Source organism: Nothobranchius furzeri, chromosome 9, assembly GCF_043380555.1.
Source record: "Nothobranchius furzeri strain GRZ-AD chromosome 9, NfurGRZ-RIMD1, whole genome shotgun sequence".
Taxonomy (NCBI): Eukaryota; Metazoa; Chordata; class Actinopteri; order Cyprinodontiformes; family Nothobranchiidae; genus Nothobranchius; species Nothobranchius furzeri.
In genome coordinates, this window is record NC_091749.1 from 46,243,558 (window position 1) to 46,258,600 (window position 15,043).

Genomic DNA, 15,043 nt, shown 5'->3' on the forward strand with positions numbered 1-15,043 from the left:
AGCCAGTTCCAAGTACAAAAGCCAAAATTAGTTTCAAAGTTTCCATCCATCCATCCATTCTCTTCCACTTTTCTGGAGTCTGGTCGTGGGGGCAACAGCCTTAGTCGAGAGGCCCAGTTTCACAGTCTGCCCATTAAGAAAATGTTTTCTAAAACTTAAGCGGTCAAGATTTGTCAGAACTTGCTACATTCAAAGAGATCCACTGAAATTCAGATGCATAATGTCATAAGGTGAAATAGTCTCGACCATGGATAATTAAATTCAATTCAAAAATACTTTATTAATCCCAGAGGGAAATTGATGACTTATTCTGAGCTACTACATCAAAGAGTTATTGTATATTACAATTTCTGTTGGCAGGAAGGATATCCAGTAGCGGTCAGTGTTGCAGCGAAACTGAAGAAGCCTCTGACTGAAGACACTCTTCCATTGTCGGACAGTCTTGTGAAGAGAATGCTCAGGGTTGTCCATCATTTTCTTGATTCTCTGGAGAATCCTTCTTTGCATTATCTCCTCCAGTGGTTCCACAGTCGTCCCCAGAACAGAACCAGCCTTTTTTATTAGGCTGTTGAGCCTTTTCAGGTCCCCGTTTCTGATGCTACTACCCCAACAGACGATGGCTCAACAACAGACTTTTAGAAGATCTGCAGCATCTTGCTACAGACATTGAAGGACCTAAGCATCCTCAAGAAGACCAGTCTGCTGTGTCCCTTCTTGTAAACGGCTTCGCTGCTCTTTCTCCAGTCCAGTCTGTTGTCCAGGTGAACTCCAAGGTATTTGTATTCCTCAATCACCTCCACTTCTCCCATGGTGCAAACAGTGTTTGACTCCACCCTGTTTCTTCTGCAGTCTAAAATCATCTTTGTTTTTGTTCATGTTCAAGTGAATTAGGTCAGCTAAAGCAAAACTGAAATAGAACAAGACCATCCTGATCTGTATAAAGAATCAATACCAATGTAAAACTGAAAAGCTTAAATGCACATCTGAAATAACAAACCATTTGGAGCCCAGACATCTTAATGCTTAAACACCTTTATTGTGCCCAATCTGAACATACTCCACAATTAAGTAGCAGCAAACTTGGCAGACCACAATGAGGTAGACTTTCAAAACTCTAAAAAGCAGCTGGGCTAAAAGACAACAAGCTCAGCATGACAAACCTAACAAATAAAGAAAGACACTCGTCTTTGGCACACAACGTATGCATTTACATCCAACTGGAACAGGAAGGTTAAATGGCATAAGAATGAGGGGATCATTTATAGAAGGGGGGGGGGGGGTCTACTCAAGTTCTGGATAGTTAATCAGCTAAGTGGAAGTTCTTACATCAAACAGGAAACAAGCAGCAGGTTTAACAGGCATGTCCCCCATCAATGTACAAAAGTGATTAAAAACCACTGCCACCTCTCCACACGTGCAAATTAAAATGTGGGGGGAAAGGGAATAAAGTAAACAGTCAAATGACTCCAGTTTCAAATGGGATCTATTGAGTGCTCTAGAAGCAGTGGATTACCAATTGACGCACTAGTACTGATGAATATTTAATAACTGGATCAAAGTGAGCAGAAGTATTACATCCAACATTTTGTGCCCATTCAGCTGAAATACGGAAAGGCAAATAAAAAAAGCCACTGAAATGTATGAAGAAAAAATAAAAAGGGGGGTTTCCCATCAACAGCCACCTTATATAATTGTTCAAAATTTTCATGTTATGACTTAAAACCGTTTGTGTACAAATTAGTAAAAAACTGCGTAAAAATGTCTGAAATGCGACTGGTTAAATGAAGCCCAACATTCAACTCCCAAAAGTAAGAAACCAGTTGGCTTGTACAGGAAAACTGGTGCCAACTGGCATAAGGGGAGGGAAGAGGGGAAAAAATAAAAATTTAAAGGCACTGTATGGCATTTGCCAATGAATGGCAATGAGACTTGCGTGATTGCTCTTCACTATGCAACACATTTAAACAAAAATAATCAAAACAAAGGGCATTTTCGTCCACCTCATAACGTTAGGCTGACTCTCACTTTGTCTGGCCACAAGTCTGAGAAAATGCTTTTAGTGTGAAGGGCCCCTTGTTTATTCCCAACAAGGTCACTGCATAGTGCCACTGTGAACAGCAAAAAAGTAGCAAGTGCAAAAGTGAACATTTTCTACAGTGAAAACCCCAGTGCCTGGTGGAGTGCCACAGTGCCCCCATACCGAGGGACGCCCGACACCCGTGCTCTCGCCGGCGGGCAGCCTCGCTCTGTAGAGGCTCCTCCTCTGACCCTGCAGAGTGTCTAGATCCCTCTGCTCTAGCTGGAGTCCCTGTTCTTCTGGTTGCGCATGAGGGGCCGATGGTTGCTCAAGATGTCCATCGAGTGCTGCCAGTGCCAGCAGGAGCGGCAGTAGTACTTGAAGCAGGCCTGTATAAGATCAGAAACTTAGAATGCATGTCACCTTCAACTTATAAGTTTATTTTACTGCTAAAGGTCAATCAAATCTAAATAGATTTATAGTTATTCAAGCAGCAAATAAGCGCCATCTGTTAAAATGTATTGAGAAAATAATTCTCTTGATTTTAAGTTAAATTTCTTATGGGTGCTCATTTACTGCCACTAGGGTTGTCACGGTGTGAAAATTTAACCTCAGTTATTGTGACCAAAATTATCACGGTTTTCGGTATTATCGCGGTATTTTTTTTAAACGTGTTACATTTTCAAACAACTAAATAAACCCTGTATATCCGGAAAATATTGTCCTCAAATTGTGTCTCAATTTTGCCTAAAATGTGTCATTTTGTAATCATGTTGTTTATTTGTTTACATATTTCCCCTTTAGTCTTTAAAATGCCAATATAGCGTCATTTCAACATGGGGGTGTCCGCGACACTGTTTATATGCAGGTAGCAGCGCTGCGGCTGCTTTATATAGCAACTCGTTGCATTCTCCCTCAACCCAAATCCTCGGATCACGCATTTTTAGCTAAAACGCTAACGTTAGCTTGCCTTGCGTTGACTGTAGAGTTGTGGGTGATGGTCACGCACATGTGTCATGAGATTTGAAGCTTTGCTGCCTTCAGACACTTTTTCTGCACGTGCTGCAAACAGGATAGCCGTCTTCTATCAACTGTCCCTCGGCATTCTTCAAATATCCAAAAAGTGCCTGCACTTCCGACTGTCTTTGAGGGATGATAAGTGTCCTGAGCGCTGCCGTCTCCTCCTTTGGCCATTATTTCAGCTTTAGATTCAAGAAAGTTTTGGTTGTTAACAACAAAGTGCGCATGTGCCACCGGCAACTTCAGCAGATGATACGGCTGGTAAGGGTCACCGCGCCTACGGTAATCCACCGATATATATTAAAAAAAACACTGTTATTATCATTGTCAACTTTTTTACCAGGGTTTACCGCTACACCGGTTACCGTGACAACCCTAAGCCACCACATGCAACTCTGCACAAACAACTCCAATTTATAATAGTTAAACTTCTTCTGAAGTGCATCTTTAAAGTGAAAAACCTAAGAGACTCAGTGCAACAGACTCACTTTCAATGCCCTCAATCACATCTGCAATGAAAGGATTTAGCATTTTCTTATATTGCTTGGCAATAATGTCCAATTTCTATGATTTCTGCAGTCAAGTTCAATGCAGGCTTCATTCAATACAAGGACCGGTGCTACCAAGTGGCTGATCAGATCACAGCTGCACCTAATTAAGTATCTAGGTCAAATATGCTTAATGTCAAAAGTAACTGAACTATATTCCTACTCTACTAAAATGGGTCCGAGCTTTGTTCCATTAGAACCAACACATTTTCAGAGCCCTCTCCTTTAAGACACAAGAATCACACCAATGCCAAGCATGCTTCTGATTTATCACTGACCTGGTCTCTGCAGAAGAAAGGTCCAGGCTGACGGAGGCAAACTTGACACATGGAGTCCTCCAGGTATGGGTCGATCTGAACCTGAAGGAAATGTCACAGCATTCAGTTGGCCATCGTATCAAATTAAAGCCATAAACGCATCCCATTACCTTCTTTGTAAACTTGGGAGTCTTAATCTCAACAAACGCAGCACACACAGCCTTCAGATAACTGCGTTGATTGTTGAAGGTGACACGTCCGGAGCCTGCACAAGTAGAGCTTATGTTCAAGTCGAACAAGAATCCAAACACTCAAGTTTGCCCCAGACACTAAACACTAGCAGCAACTTTACCTATGGGATACTTGTGCTTATCCGTGTCAATGCCAGCATACATGACTCCTCCGAACAGGTCATTCATGATGCTGGCCAACGCCTCGGCATTCAACATGCCATGCAGTGCACCAACAAACACAGTCTTACTAGGGTCCAGACGCTGGGCAGGGCAGCGCACATAGTTACTGTCAGAGATCACCCAGGGTATCACCTGCACCTGCAGCGGAAGACAGAGGATTCAGCTTATAGACAAAGTTTAATGTATAGTATTATTTACGACAACACTGTTGGAACTGGATGGTGCCTTAAGGAAAAAACTCAAAACTAGAATATCATGACAAAGTTCCAAAAGTGAAACTTTTACATTACATTCATTACACACAGACTGATATTTCAAATGTTAATTTCTTTAACTTTGATTATTAGAACAGATAAAGGAAATCTTAAATTCTGTATCTCAGAATATTAGAATGTGAAAAGGTTTGACACTGAAGACCCCTTGTGCCACACTAATCAGCTAATTAACTTTACTCCTGCTAAAGCCTTTAAATGGTCTCAGTCTAGTTCTGTAGGCTACATATTCATGGGGAAGACCGCCGACTTGACAGTTGTCCAAAAGATGACCATTGGCACCTAGCACAAGGAGGGCAAGACACAAAAGTTCGTTGCTAAAGAGGCTGGCTGTTCAGAGCTCTGTGTCCAAGCACATTAGTAGAGGTGAAGGGAAGGACAAGATGTGATAAAAAAAATAAAGTGCACAAGCAATATAAACGTTAATCCGCGGGCAGCAGAGGACGTTGTCAGAGTAGGAAGTGACGCCACCATCAGCGGAAGTTTTGCAGTCGGCAAACGAAACTCAGCAAGGTAAAATAACCTTTTGTTTAAAAAAAAAAAAAAAAGAACCAAAATAGAACTGGAAAATGGACACAGCAAGAACATACCAAAGAAGCCTTAACTAAATATTGAGTGCTGTACATGCTCATACTTTTCAGTTGGCCAACATTTCTAAAAATCCTTTTTGCATTGGTCTTAATTGATAATCTAATAATCTGAGATTCTAAATATGGGATTTTCATTGTCAGTTATAATCAAAATTAAAAAAAAATCTGTCTGTAATGAACAAATATACAAGTTTCACATTTTGAATGGAATTGTTTAAAAAATGTCACGATTTTCTAATTTCAAGACAGCACCTGTACTTTAAAGAGTTTTGTACTTTTCCAGTTTTTCCTCTTCAACTTTCTATAAATCATGTTTTGATGCCCCCCCCCCCCAAAAAAAATCTGAGTTTCTAAAAGATTACAGAACTTCTGCATTCACAGCAAATGCTCAATTTAGACAAAAGTAACTTAAATGGCGCGAGCTAATAAAATAAAGCTACAAATGCATTTAAGTTAAAACTCAGCCATTAGCTAGTTCCAGTACTGCAACAACACTGGCAGTACATTTACATTAGCCTTTTCTGTTGAGGAAACAAGATGAGGAAATATGTGGCAAAATGAAATAAAAACCACCATTTCCTATCGTTTCTCTAAGGTTCATGTGAGTTTTACTTTGTTACAAAGAGTCAAGTCAGAGCTAGATCTGGCTCCAGAGCTGCAGTCTGCTGACCCCTGCATGAGCTGTGTGTGGTGCTAGTCTACTCAGTCTTCTCAATCCCCAGTGAGTCGAGGTGGATGGCTGCTCATCCTCTGGATCCTCTGGAGGTTTCTTCCTGTTAAAAGGGAGTTTTCCTCTCCACTGTCGCTGCATGCATGCTTAGTATGAGGATTGCTGTAAAGACTGACACTAGTCAGTGGCTCAATGTAATCTGCTGGGTTCCTTATATGGGAAACTTTACTGATTGGCTTAATGAACTGAACCCGTTTACTGTGAAGTGCCTTGAGACAACTCTTGTCGTGAATTGGCACTATATAAACAAACTTGAATTGAAAGAAGCTGCCTTGGAGTCACATTTCACAAGAATGTCCCACATCGGCTTAGTGAGTCATTTACCTCAAGAGGATGATGAATTTGATCAGCCTCCCCAAATCAGCTGCCTTAGTTGAAAGCACAAAATTTTCCAACATTCAGAGGGAAACAAGTCTATTTGCTTCTCTACAGAGAAACGGACTGCCCACACTCTGCCTTCCCCCTCCAGAGGACTAGGAGAGACTAGTAAATAACCTGACCCAACAAGAAGGCGTCCCACCACCCTGCAGTCAATCGCTCATCTAGACCATAATTTCAGAATGTCAATCAACTCACATCCTTGCATCGCATTCTTCGGCTGGACATCTTGAAGTAGTATTCCCTGTTGTCCTCTGGGTGAAAAGGATCCTGGGAGCATGCCTGAAGCAAAGCCCGCACAGACTTCTCATTCTCAAACACCAGGTAAACATAGCCTACAGACAAAAGTAAACTCCGTTAGGTCACAGGTAGAAAACTCTTAATTCACATCTGCTGAAAACACCATGGCACCAGATCAAAACAACCTATAAACATCTTCAGGGAAGAGATGGCAGGACTTTTTCATCTTTTGAGACAACATTGTGTTTCAAGTCAAAATTCATGAATTTCACAACTGCATTAATCTGAAATGAAGATCAAGTAAAACCAATTAAATACAAAATAAAATTGACGTGTCGAACAAAATCTAAAGGTTTGGGGGGGGGGGGGGGGGGGGGGGGGGACCAGGAAACCTCAAGGTCTCCAACCCATTACAACCAGAACTTCTACAGAAGCCCTGTACCTGCCTCTAGCACCATGGTCTGAGCCCACAATCACCACTGGACGAGTCCAGAACCAGTTAAACCCAGGTGCTCACCACAGTGACCCCTTAAAACCAGGAAGAAAAAAAAAAGCCTACCAGCCCGTTGTTACCTTTAGCCACATTACCTTTAGGAGGGCAGCGGGGGTGCTTCCCATCCTTACCTGGCCACTCAACAGTCAGAGGGCCATAGCCACTGAAGGTGTTGATCAGACCAGCTGAAACAAGAGATGAGGGAGCAGAGATGGACATTTGAATACATAAATCCATAATTTTAGTTTGAAGGCTAAAACAACTCCATAAATTCCCTCCAACACTTGTAATCAGGTTTGATCTTTGCTTTCTTTATGCAGTTACGTCAGAGTTCATTTACTCACTCTGATTTAAAACTTCTTGAAGCATGTCAACCTTCATTATTTGGATAAAGTGGAGGTTTGTTAAAAGCTGTGCAGCAAAAAATTAAAGTTGGATAAGCTCAGGTAACTGAGCAGCACCAGATACCTTCTGTGATGTCCCAGGGCACACCACCTAGAAAGACCTTGCAGGAGTAAATGGGATCCTTGTTGTTTCTGGGAGGCAGCTGTCCACTCCAAGTGAATGAGGCCTCATTCACAGCTGTAGTAGGCAAGAGTAGTTAGAGATGTCAAATTTGGGTCAAGGTAAGAGTCAGAAAGCCATCCGAATGTAAAGCAAACATACCCGCAGCCTGTCTGTGCAGCCGGGCCTCTCTCTCAATGCTGAACGCATCGTCCGACTGGTCCAGTAGCTCCGAACCCGGCCACGAAGAGCCAGAGCGCCAGCGGCGGGAAATGGTTGAGGAGGCAAGGATGGAGCTGGATGGCGGGGTCAACGGAGTGCTAGAATTCTGGGGGTCAAGACGGGAGCCCAGCCTCAGCAAGTCCTTCTGCATGTTGGACAGGTATGGCAGGGGAGGGGAAATCCGCAGGGTGGACTGCAGAAAAACGTATTCATCAGTTACCAGCGAATGAAAAACTTTATTAAAACAGTTTTCCATTAAGAATGTGAACGTGCCTAAAATTTGGTACATCAGATATCTGCTTTAAACAGAAATTCAGATAGAAAAGGACAAGCTGCATTGAGAAAATGGTTTTAAAAATAAGTCCTTTTAAAAACAAGGTCACTTGCCACAATAATTCAATCAAAACCTGCCAAACATTTACTCCTGGGGTTCACAAAACATGAATTACTTTTTGTCAATTCTCACATGTTACTTGCCCGTATATACATGTGCATCCTTAAACCCATAATGCATGAAGTAAACATACAAATAAGTTAAACTGGAGTAGGATTAGGAATAAAGGTCATATCCTTGTTTAAACCTACCATTTATGTGTTGCACTAAGATGACAGCCATAAGTTTTATTCTCCGAATGCATGCAGGAAGAACTAGAACTAAAAAGCACCTTCAGCAGTGAACTGACATCTGCAGACTAATTAAAGCTCTGATGAGGATGTACCAAGTGTGCAATCAGAGCAATTTCCTAACGTGCTTTGTGAGCAATTATTTTGCCAATATGTCAACCGACTAAAGTCACCTCTTCAGCAGACAGAACCACCTTTCAGCCGAGTACATGGGCATGAGGAGATTGCCCCAACTCCCATTCATCTCCAGAGAGTACACCTCAATCTAAAGTGATGTTGGGAATTGAAATGACAAAATGCACTAAAAGGGATGAAGCTGCTTCTAAGATGGTTGAATTTGCCTTGCAGAATATTCACAATTCCTTTTTCAGATCGGACTGAAGCAGTCATAAATCTGATGAGTTTAAATCTTTAGAGTCGGTAATGCTGAACCATTATTTGACCTTCATACTTTGTGGCAATGCTGGAAAAGATTTTCCAAGTTTCATTAGCTAAGGCATTTCCAAGCATTTACTAGCTTATTCCCTGCAAGTACCCTTTCAGTCAAAGGCTTCCGTTGCATCGTTCTTGCAAGTGATGCATGGACCTCCAGAGGAAGCCATCACATTCGTGGCCCGCTACATCACAGACACTTAAATTTCAAACCTAAGTAGATCATCCTTTTGTTCGTATGAGTATCGATGGAATAGAGAATAGATTGAATGAATGAATATAAACTTGACCCTGAGAATCAGAATTGAATCATGAGTTGTTGGATTCACACCCCTAATTCTTTGCATTTAAAAGCCAGACATTGGCAACAAGGTTTATGGTGCATCAACTGACCAAGATGGAAACAAAAAGCATCACCAGCAGTTTTATAAAAAGCTCAAAAGTGCACAAATACCAAGATAAAATAAAATGCAATGGTCAACAGATTACAATTTTAAAAACCAATAGCACAACTGGCATTTGCAGATGCAATTCCCTAGCCTGGCAAGCCAGACTAATGAAATGTATTATTTAACTTTGCAAACTTTGCAAAGCAAGAATTTTGTCTAGTTCACTAGGCTAGCAATTTCCAGCAGAAGCCAATCCGTTTCAAACTATTTGAATACTGCAGCAGCAGCTAGTACCGAGCATCGAACATCGATTGGAACCAGGACCAAGTAGTTTTTCCTGTGTTTAATTATCTTTTTATTTATTTTTTTTAATTTTGATTCCCAGTCCACCAACTGGAAGAAGATGCCACCAAATCCCAGCGAGAAGAATCTGCCAGAAGCGTTTGTGCTGCTGCGCAACCATGTAACATGTGTTAAGGTATGTTAAAGTTGGTCTCTGGCTGCCGGTCCCTGTGGAAAATAACCCAACGTTGCATTTCAGCACGGATCAACTGTCTCTTACACTTGACAGCCTGCAGAGGTGTGCAGCGTCACATCTCTTTAAATTCCTTCTTACCGCACATGTGCAGCGGCAAAAATGTAAACACATGTCCGCAGAACTTTTACTCAAGAGTGATGTAAACTTTGCATCCTGCAACAAAACTCTGCAGAGGAAGTTCATTAAACACAACAGTGGATTTAATGATAACAATTCCACAGTGAAAGTCAGAAAGCAAATAACCTGAAAAACTAGTCGTGCCTCTAGTGATCTACAGTGTTGGGAGTAACGCGGTACAAAATTAATTACTGTAATGCATTGCTTTTTGCTGTCATGTGGTAATGTAAGGCATTACGGGGAAAGAAAATGGTAATATTTACTCAGTACAATTGTCAGTAATTACAACGCATTTTTAAACCCAGAATCAAGATGTGGGTTTCCTAAAAATTCAAATTGCAGGAAGCCTGAAAAAAGATCCAGTATCTACATATATTATGTCACTTATGGACTCCGCTTTGCGGCATTCTATGAGCAGAGAGGACGCAGCGGTAACGGCTCAAATACTCCAGCTGCGTCCTGCGCGCGGCCGCTGTTATATTCACAAAATCGCTGCACCAAAACCAAGTAATTAGTTTGCGATTGTTTATATCAGCCCATATTCTCTGGTACTTCATGTACTTTTCAGCAGAGTTCATAATCTGTGCGCCGGTGATTTCAACTCATTGCTGCTGGAGCGCAGCGCATATTAAGCTTTGTGTTTTGCGTTCAGTAGATCCCTTTGGCTGATTAGTTAGAACGTAGGAAATCTAGGAAACAGTTTTACTGGAAGACTGAGAGAACATGCAGCATGCAGGAAGGTTAGAGAGAGAAAGGGCCGGAAATTATTCAAATAAAATCAAGAAAACAACACAAAGTGCTTGAAAAGAAAAAAGTAGGTAGATTTATCCCCAAAACACATTTTTACCAGTGAAAAGCAATAATATATAAGCATTTAATATTTATACATGTGATGGAATCAGATCACCCCAGAAGTCAGTCCCACATCCAGGGCCGTATCAAGGCATTTGGGGACCAAGGCAAATATAGGCTTGGAGCCCCCACCACCTCACTCCCTGCTCAGTTAATATAAGACGGCAGCATGTTGAGTACAGATTGTTGTTGCTTTTATTTAATAAACAATCATTTTAAAGCCCTGTTATTATATCTGACTGTTTTTAACAGCAATCCTAGCTCAGACACCACATCACTTTCCACATATATGTCATGAGCTCACTGAGCGTCAGATTACCAGATTCATATTGAAGTTGTTTTGGTGAAAGTAACTTAAAGTAATGCAAAAGTAGTGTAATGTCTTACATTTCAAAATCAGTAATATTGTAATGTAATTAATTACTTTAAAATGAGGGTAACAAATAATTCATTACAGTTTTGAAGTAACTTGCCCAACACTGGTGATCTAACATGCCAATTTGTTAGATTTCATGCTTTTCTGCACCATTTAGCCTGTTGAGCTTTTAATACTTTATGTTAGTTACCAATAGCTGTGACTAAGTGTTTCAGTTTTACTTTTAATCAAGACATAACTGTAAATTCTTAGTCATCCTGGACATGATCTACCAGAGTTTTAAATGAAAACAGACTCATGTTATCTTAAAGACATTTGAGCTCCCATTCAAGAAGCTTTTTAAAATTCATGGAGAAGTTAAGACCTTTTTATCAAGACATATGATTAGCTGGCTCATAAAACAAGTAGAGATCTTGGATCCTGCCTCTTGTCAAGAATTGATAGGTTGAGTCAAAGCTGGAATTGTTCAAATTCAAACACCCAAACTTAGCTTAGAGCTGTAGACTTACTGGCTAGTGCCATTACACACTAAACTGAGCTGTTAGAAGTAACCAGTGTCCCTCACCAGAATGAGCCAACAAACAGGAACTGAAGCACGCGTCTTACCAGCATATCACAGATGTGGTCCGAGCCAGAGCTGATGCCGCTGGTCTCGGAGTCCTGAGGACTGCTGGAGCGAGAGTCCAAAAAAGAGCTGGAGTCTAGTCTGTTTGCCATCCGAGCCATGCCTGGAAATTTCTCCAGGAAGTCAGCAGTCATGCTCATGGAGTCGTGGGGCAAACACCCAGGGGGTTTCCCAAGGATGCTACTGAAGGGACTGTTCAGCAAACCCAGCACTGAGGAAAACAACATTTACAGTGTTACCAAGAAAGCTCGTGTACAGGGTTAATTCTGCTAGCTGAGCAAGTTGAAGAAAAAGTGATGTGCATGCCGAGTCTACAAGGCGGCATTGATCTGTCGCCCGACGAGCTGAAGGAATAAGTTTCTCAACATTCCATCTTTCCAACTCAAATAGATTTAGAAAATGAGCCAAACGACGAGGAGATGGATCCAAAACACTATTCCACATGGAAGAGATTCTTTTGGAAAAGAATGTTCCAACTTTACAATCTTAAAACCAATTTACCACATCAAGTGTTACCAAACCGGAGTTCCTTCAGGGATACTCTGATATACAGTCAGCTGGCACCAGTAACAGGTATGTACTGGTTTGTTACAGTTAACAGGAGGGGATTATTCCGCTGTGGGCTGCATTCAAAGCCCCGTCCCACTTTAGTTCAGGCCCAGTTCTGACACCTCTAAATGAAGTTTAACCAGCTTGGTTTAGGGATTTACTGCAGCCAAACGGGGTCAGAAACATGCGAGAAAACCTTGTAGTTTGGTGGTACCTCTCTGAAGACATGTAGTTTTATCAAAACCGATGTTGGAACTCGATTCTCTTCCAAAACTCAACTCCACATCAAAATAATGATCAAAGTTTTGTCCCACTGTTTTGACAGGGACAGGAAAGGAACAGAGCAGCTCAGGCTTGTGTCGTGCTCTGGTAGACAGCAAAGCAAAAGTGCCACATCATCCTTCCTAATGCAACAGCCTGCTCTTACTCAAAAAAAGCCCCAGTAGAGTGATGTGAACCAGTCCAACATTACTGAAGGTTTTAGGTAAATTGGGTCATAAAAAGCCAGCTACAACTTTCTGAAAACATCCAACCTGACTGGTGAACAGAAGACATTTGGTACTTACTGGAGGACGAGTTAGTCTGAACCTGGGACAGGGGGGTATGCGTGTCAGACTCTTGGCTGCTCCATGGTCTGTCCCATCCAGACAGACGGAGAGACTGGAGGCCAAGGCCCAGGTCCGAGACGTCCGAAGAGCCCCGTGATGAAGGCATGTCCTGGGGGCTGGGAATACCTCCACAGTTGGGAAACAGCATCCTCCTGCTGCCCACTGCAGCCAACTCCGACTCTTTTGGATCCAGTTAACAGATGGTGTACCAAATAGAAAAAGGAGAAGTGTTAGAAAGTGTTGTATCAGTCCGTGTTAGAAAAATAATGACAGAATTAGGTCGGCAAACAGTTTTCGAAAATAACCAATTTAAAAAGAAACATTGCCCCTCACCACCTCACTACCCGGCTAACCTGCTGCCTCTGTGCCTGGTGCAACTGCCATGCATCTCCGTCCGCATCACTGACCCACCTAGCAGCATGTGACATGGCTGCTGATGCACTCACACACCCCAGCTAATGACATCAGCCCCCACCACCCCCCTGTCTAACAACTGTGTAATGAAAAATTCCTGTCAAAGCCTTGGGCTCGATGGAAGTCCTCCCTCTCTGGAAGGCGGCTCACGTCTGAGAAGTGGGACGACAGCTGCCACTGTTAGTGCTGGTGCTGCTCACCGTCTAGCCTGGTTTCCTGAGCAAGCTGAGAGAGGCAGGAGGGGAGGGAGGTGGAGGAGTCGAGGGGCAGAACTACAGCAGCATGGTGGGCGGTAGCATGAGTGCATGACTCAGCAGACTGTTAAAAGTACTTCAGACTCTTAAGATCCTCTGGAACATTTTAAACAATCAGTGTTTTGTGACTATTTTTTTACTAAAACTGATGAAACAAGCATGCAGAGCCTTGCTGCATCTGAATCAGCTGACTGATCAGATGTTCGTGACGAAGCCGACTTGCACCGCCAGCTCCTCCCCTCCATCACACCTGGAACGCTTCCAGCTGCTACAGACTCCCCTGATTCAGCAATATCGAGCAGAATCCAGTGAAAGTTTAGATCAGAGCAGAGCTCAAATTTACTTTCCTCTTTAAAGTAAAACACCGTTGTTGCCGTGTTTAAAGATGAAGCTGTGGCATCAAGTCCGGGAACTGCAGAACTACTGGGATGCAGGCTCTATACTGGGCTTATTTCTTGGCAAACCTCACTACTTGAGTAAAAGCAACCACATTGCTGCAATGCTGCGGGTCAGTGATTCAGCATGAATCAGCTGCTGGCAAGCTGCAAAGAGTTTAGGATGAAGCATGAGGAAAAAAAAGGCTGCATCGGGAAGAGACTTTGCAATAATAAAACTACTTTGGATTAACTTAATTTGGCACAAATTTTTGAATACGTTACAAACCTGGATGCAATCGTTTGACAAATACCACAAAAACTTTGGAATTGTGGGAAATATTAGCCTCATTTTGGGTTCTTTCCTCTATTCATTTAATTTAACAACAAAAACCTTAACTTTTACAGTTGGAAATTTATGAGCCAAAAAATAAAATTAAATAAAAGTTATTTTACTGCTGAGGCTTGTTTTGGACTAAATGCTTTACTTCTCCTATTTTACATGAGCTTATTGTTAATCAGTTTCTCGGGATAATATTTGAGGCCTGAACACTAATCACACACACACACACACACATCGGGAGGACTTTACCACACATCAGGTCTGGTTTCTGCTTGGTGCTGTTGGGTGTGGTGCACACGCCGGTGAAGTCCAGAGCGTTGCCCAGCATGGTGTTCATCCTGCGGAAGATGTCTGCATTGCTGCAGGTGGACAGCGCTGGAGAGTCGGTCTCCGGGCTTTCGGGCCTGCGGACATCGCTTCTCTGTTTCAAACGAATTCAAACAGGAAAATTTCTTGGGAACATTTATTGATAACTCAAAGTTACTTAACTATTATTTCTGCGTGGGCCATTTATTTTTGTTGGAGAATTACCAGAGGGGCTGCTCCTTGTGAAATTCGTAAAGGCCCTCAAGTGTTAACCTTTGACCTTCAATATTTAAACTAAACTTGACGCTTTTGTGTTTGACTCACCAGGGAAAACGCCATGATGTGGACAGCCAGCCTAAAAGAAATGCCACAAAAACAACCTCCTACTGAAACGACAGGACATATTTATGAAGTCTGCTAGCAGCTAATTAAAGCTTAATTTGGTAAACGTGTGCAGGACTGTGGTTTTTTCCCCCTCCGACCTCCGTCTGGTCACGTGATCCACATCAAAGGGCACGACAAGTGCACGCGGCCTAAAGAAGTCACGTGAACTAAGAA

General features: G+C 42.2%; 1 protein-coding gene across 4 annotated transcripts; it reads right to left on the minus strand.

Moving 5' to 3' along the window:
- Nucleotides 1-1,016: 1,016 nt before the first annotated feature.
- LOC107381779 (cytoplasmic polyadenylation element-binding protein 1) lies at nucleotides 1,017-14,904 on the minus strand. Of its 4 annotated transcripts, none has more exons than XM_015953655.3 (12): nucleotides 14,810-14,904; nucleotides 14,429-14,600; nucleotides 12,753-12,974; nucleotides 11,619-11,848; nucleotides 7,625-7,877; nucleotides 7,427-7,540; nucleotides 7,054-7,143; nucleotides 6,424-6,560; nucleotides 4,195-4,393; nucleotides 4,013-4,107; nucleotides 3,864-3,944; nucleotides 1,017-2,406 (listed from the first exon to the last, which is right to left on the minus strand). In XM_015953655.3, the coding sequence occupies exons 1-12, from the start codon at nucleotides 14,822-14,824 to the stop codon at nucleotides 2,296-2,298; spliced, it is 1,719 nt and encodes a 572-aa protein (XP_015809141.1). In that variant the 5' UTR covers nucleotides 14,825-14,904; the 3' UTR covers nucleotides 1,017-2,295. The 4 variants fall into 4 exon arrangements, with proteins under 4 accessions (XP_015809141.1, XP_015809140.1, XP_015809142.1 ...); XM_015953654.3 differs by having other exon boundaries at nucleotides 7,039-7,143; XM_015953656.3 differs by lacking the exons at nucleotides 14,429-14,600; nucleotides 14,810-14,904 and adding an exon at nucleotides 13,148-13,711 and having other exon boundaries at nucleotides 7,039-7,143.
- Nucleotides 14,905-15,043: the final 139 nt, after the last annotated feature.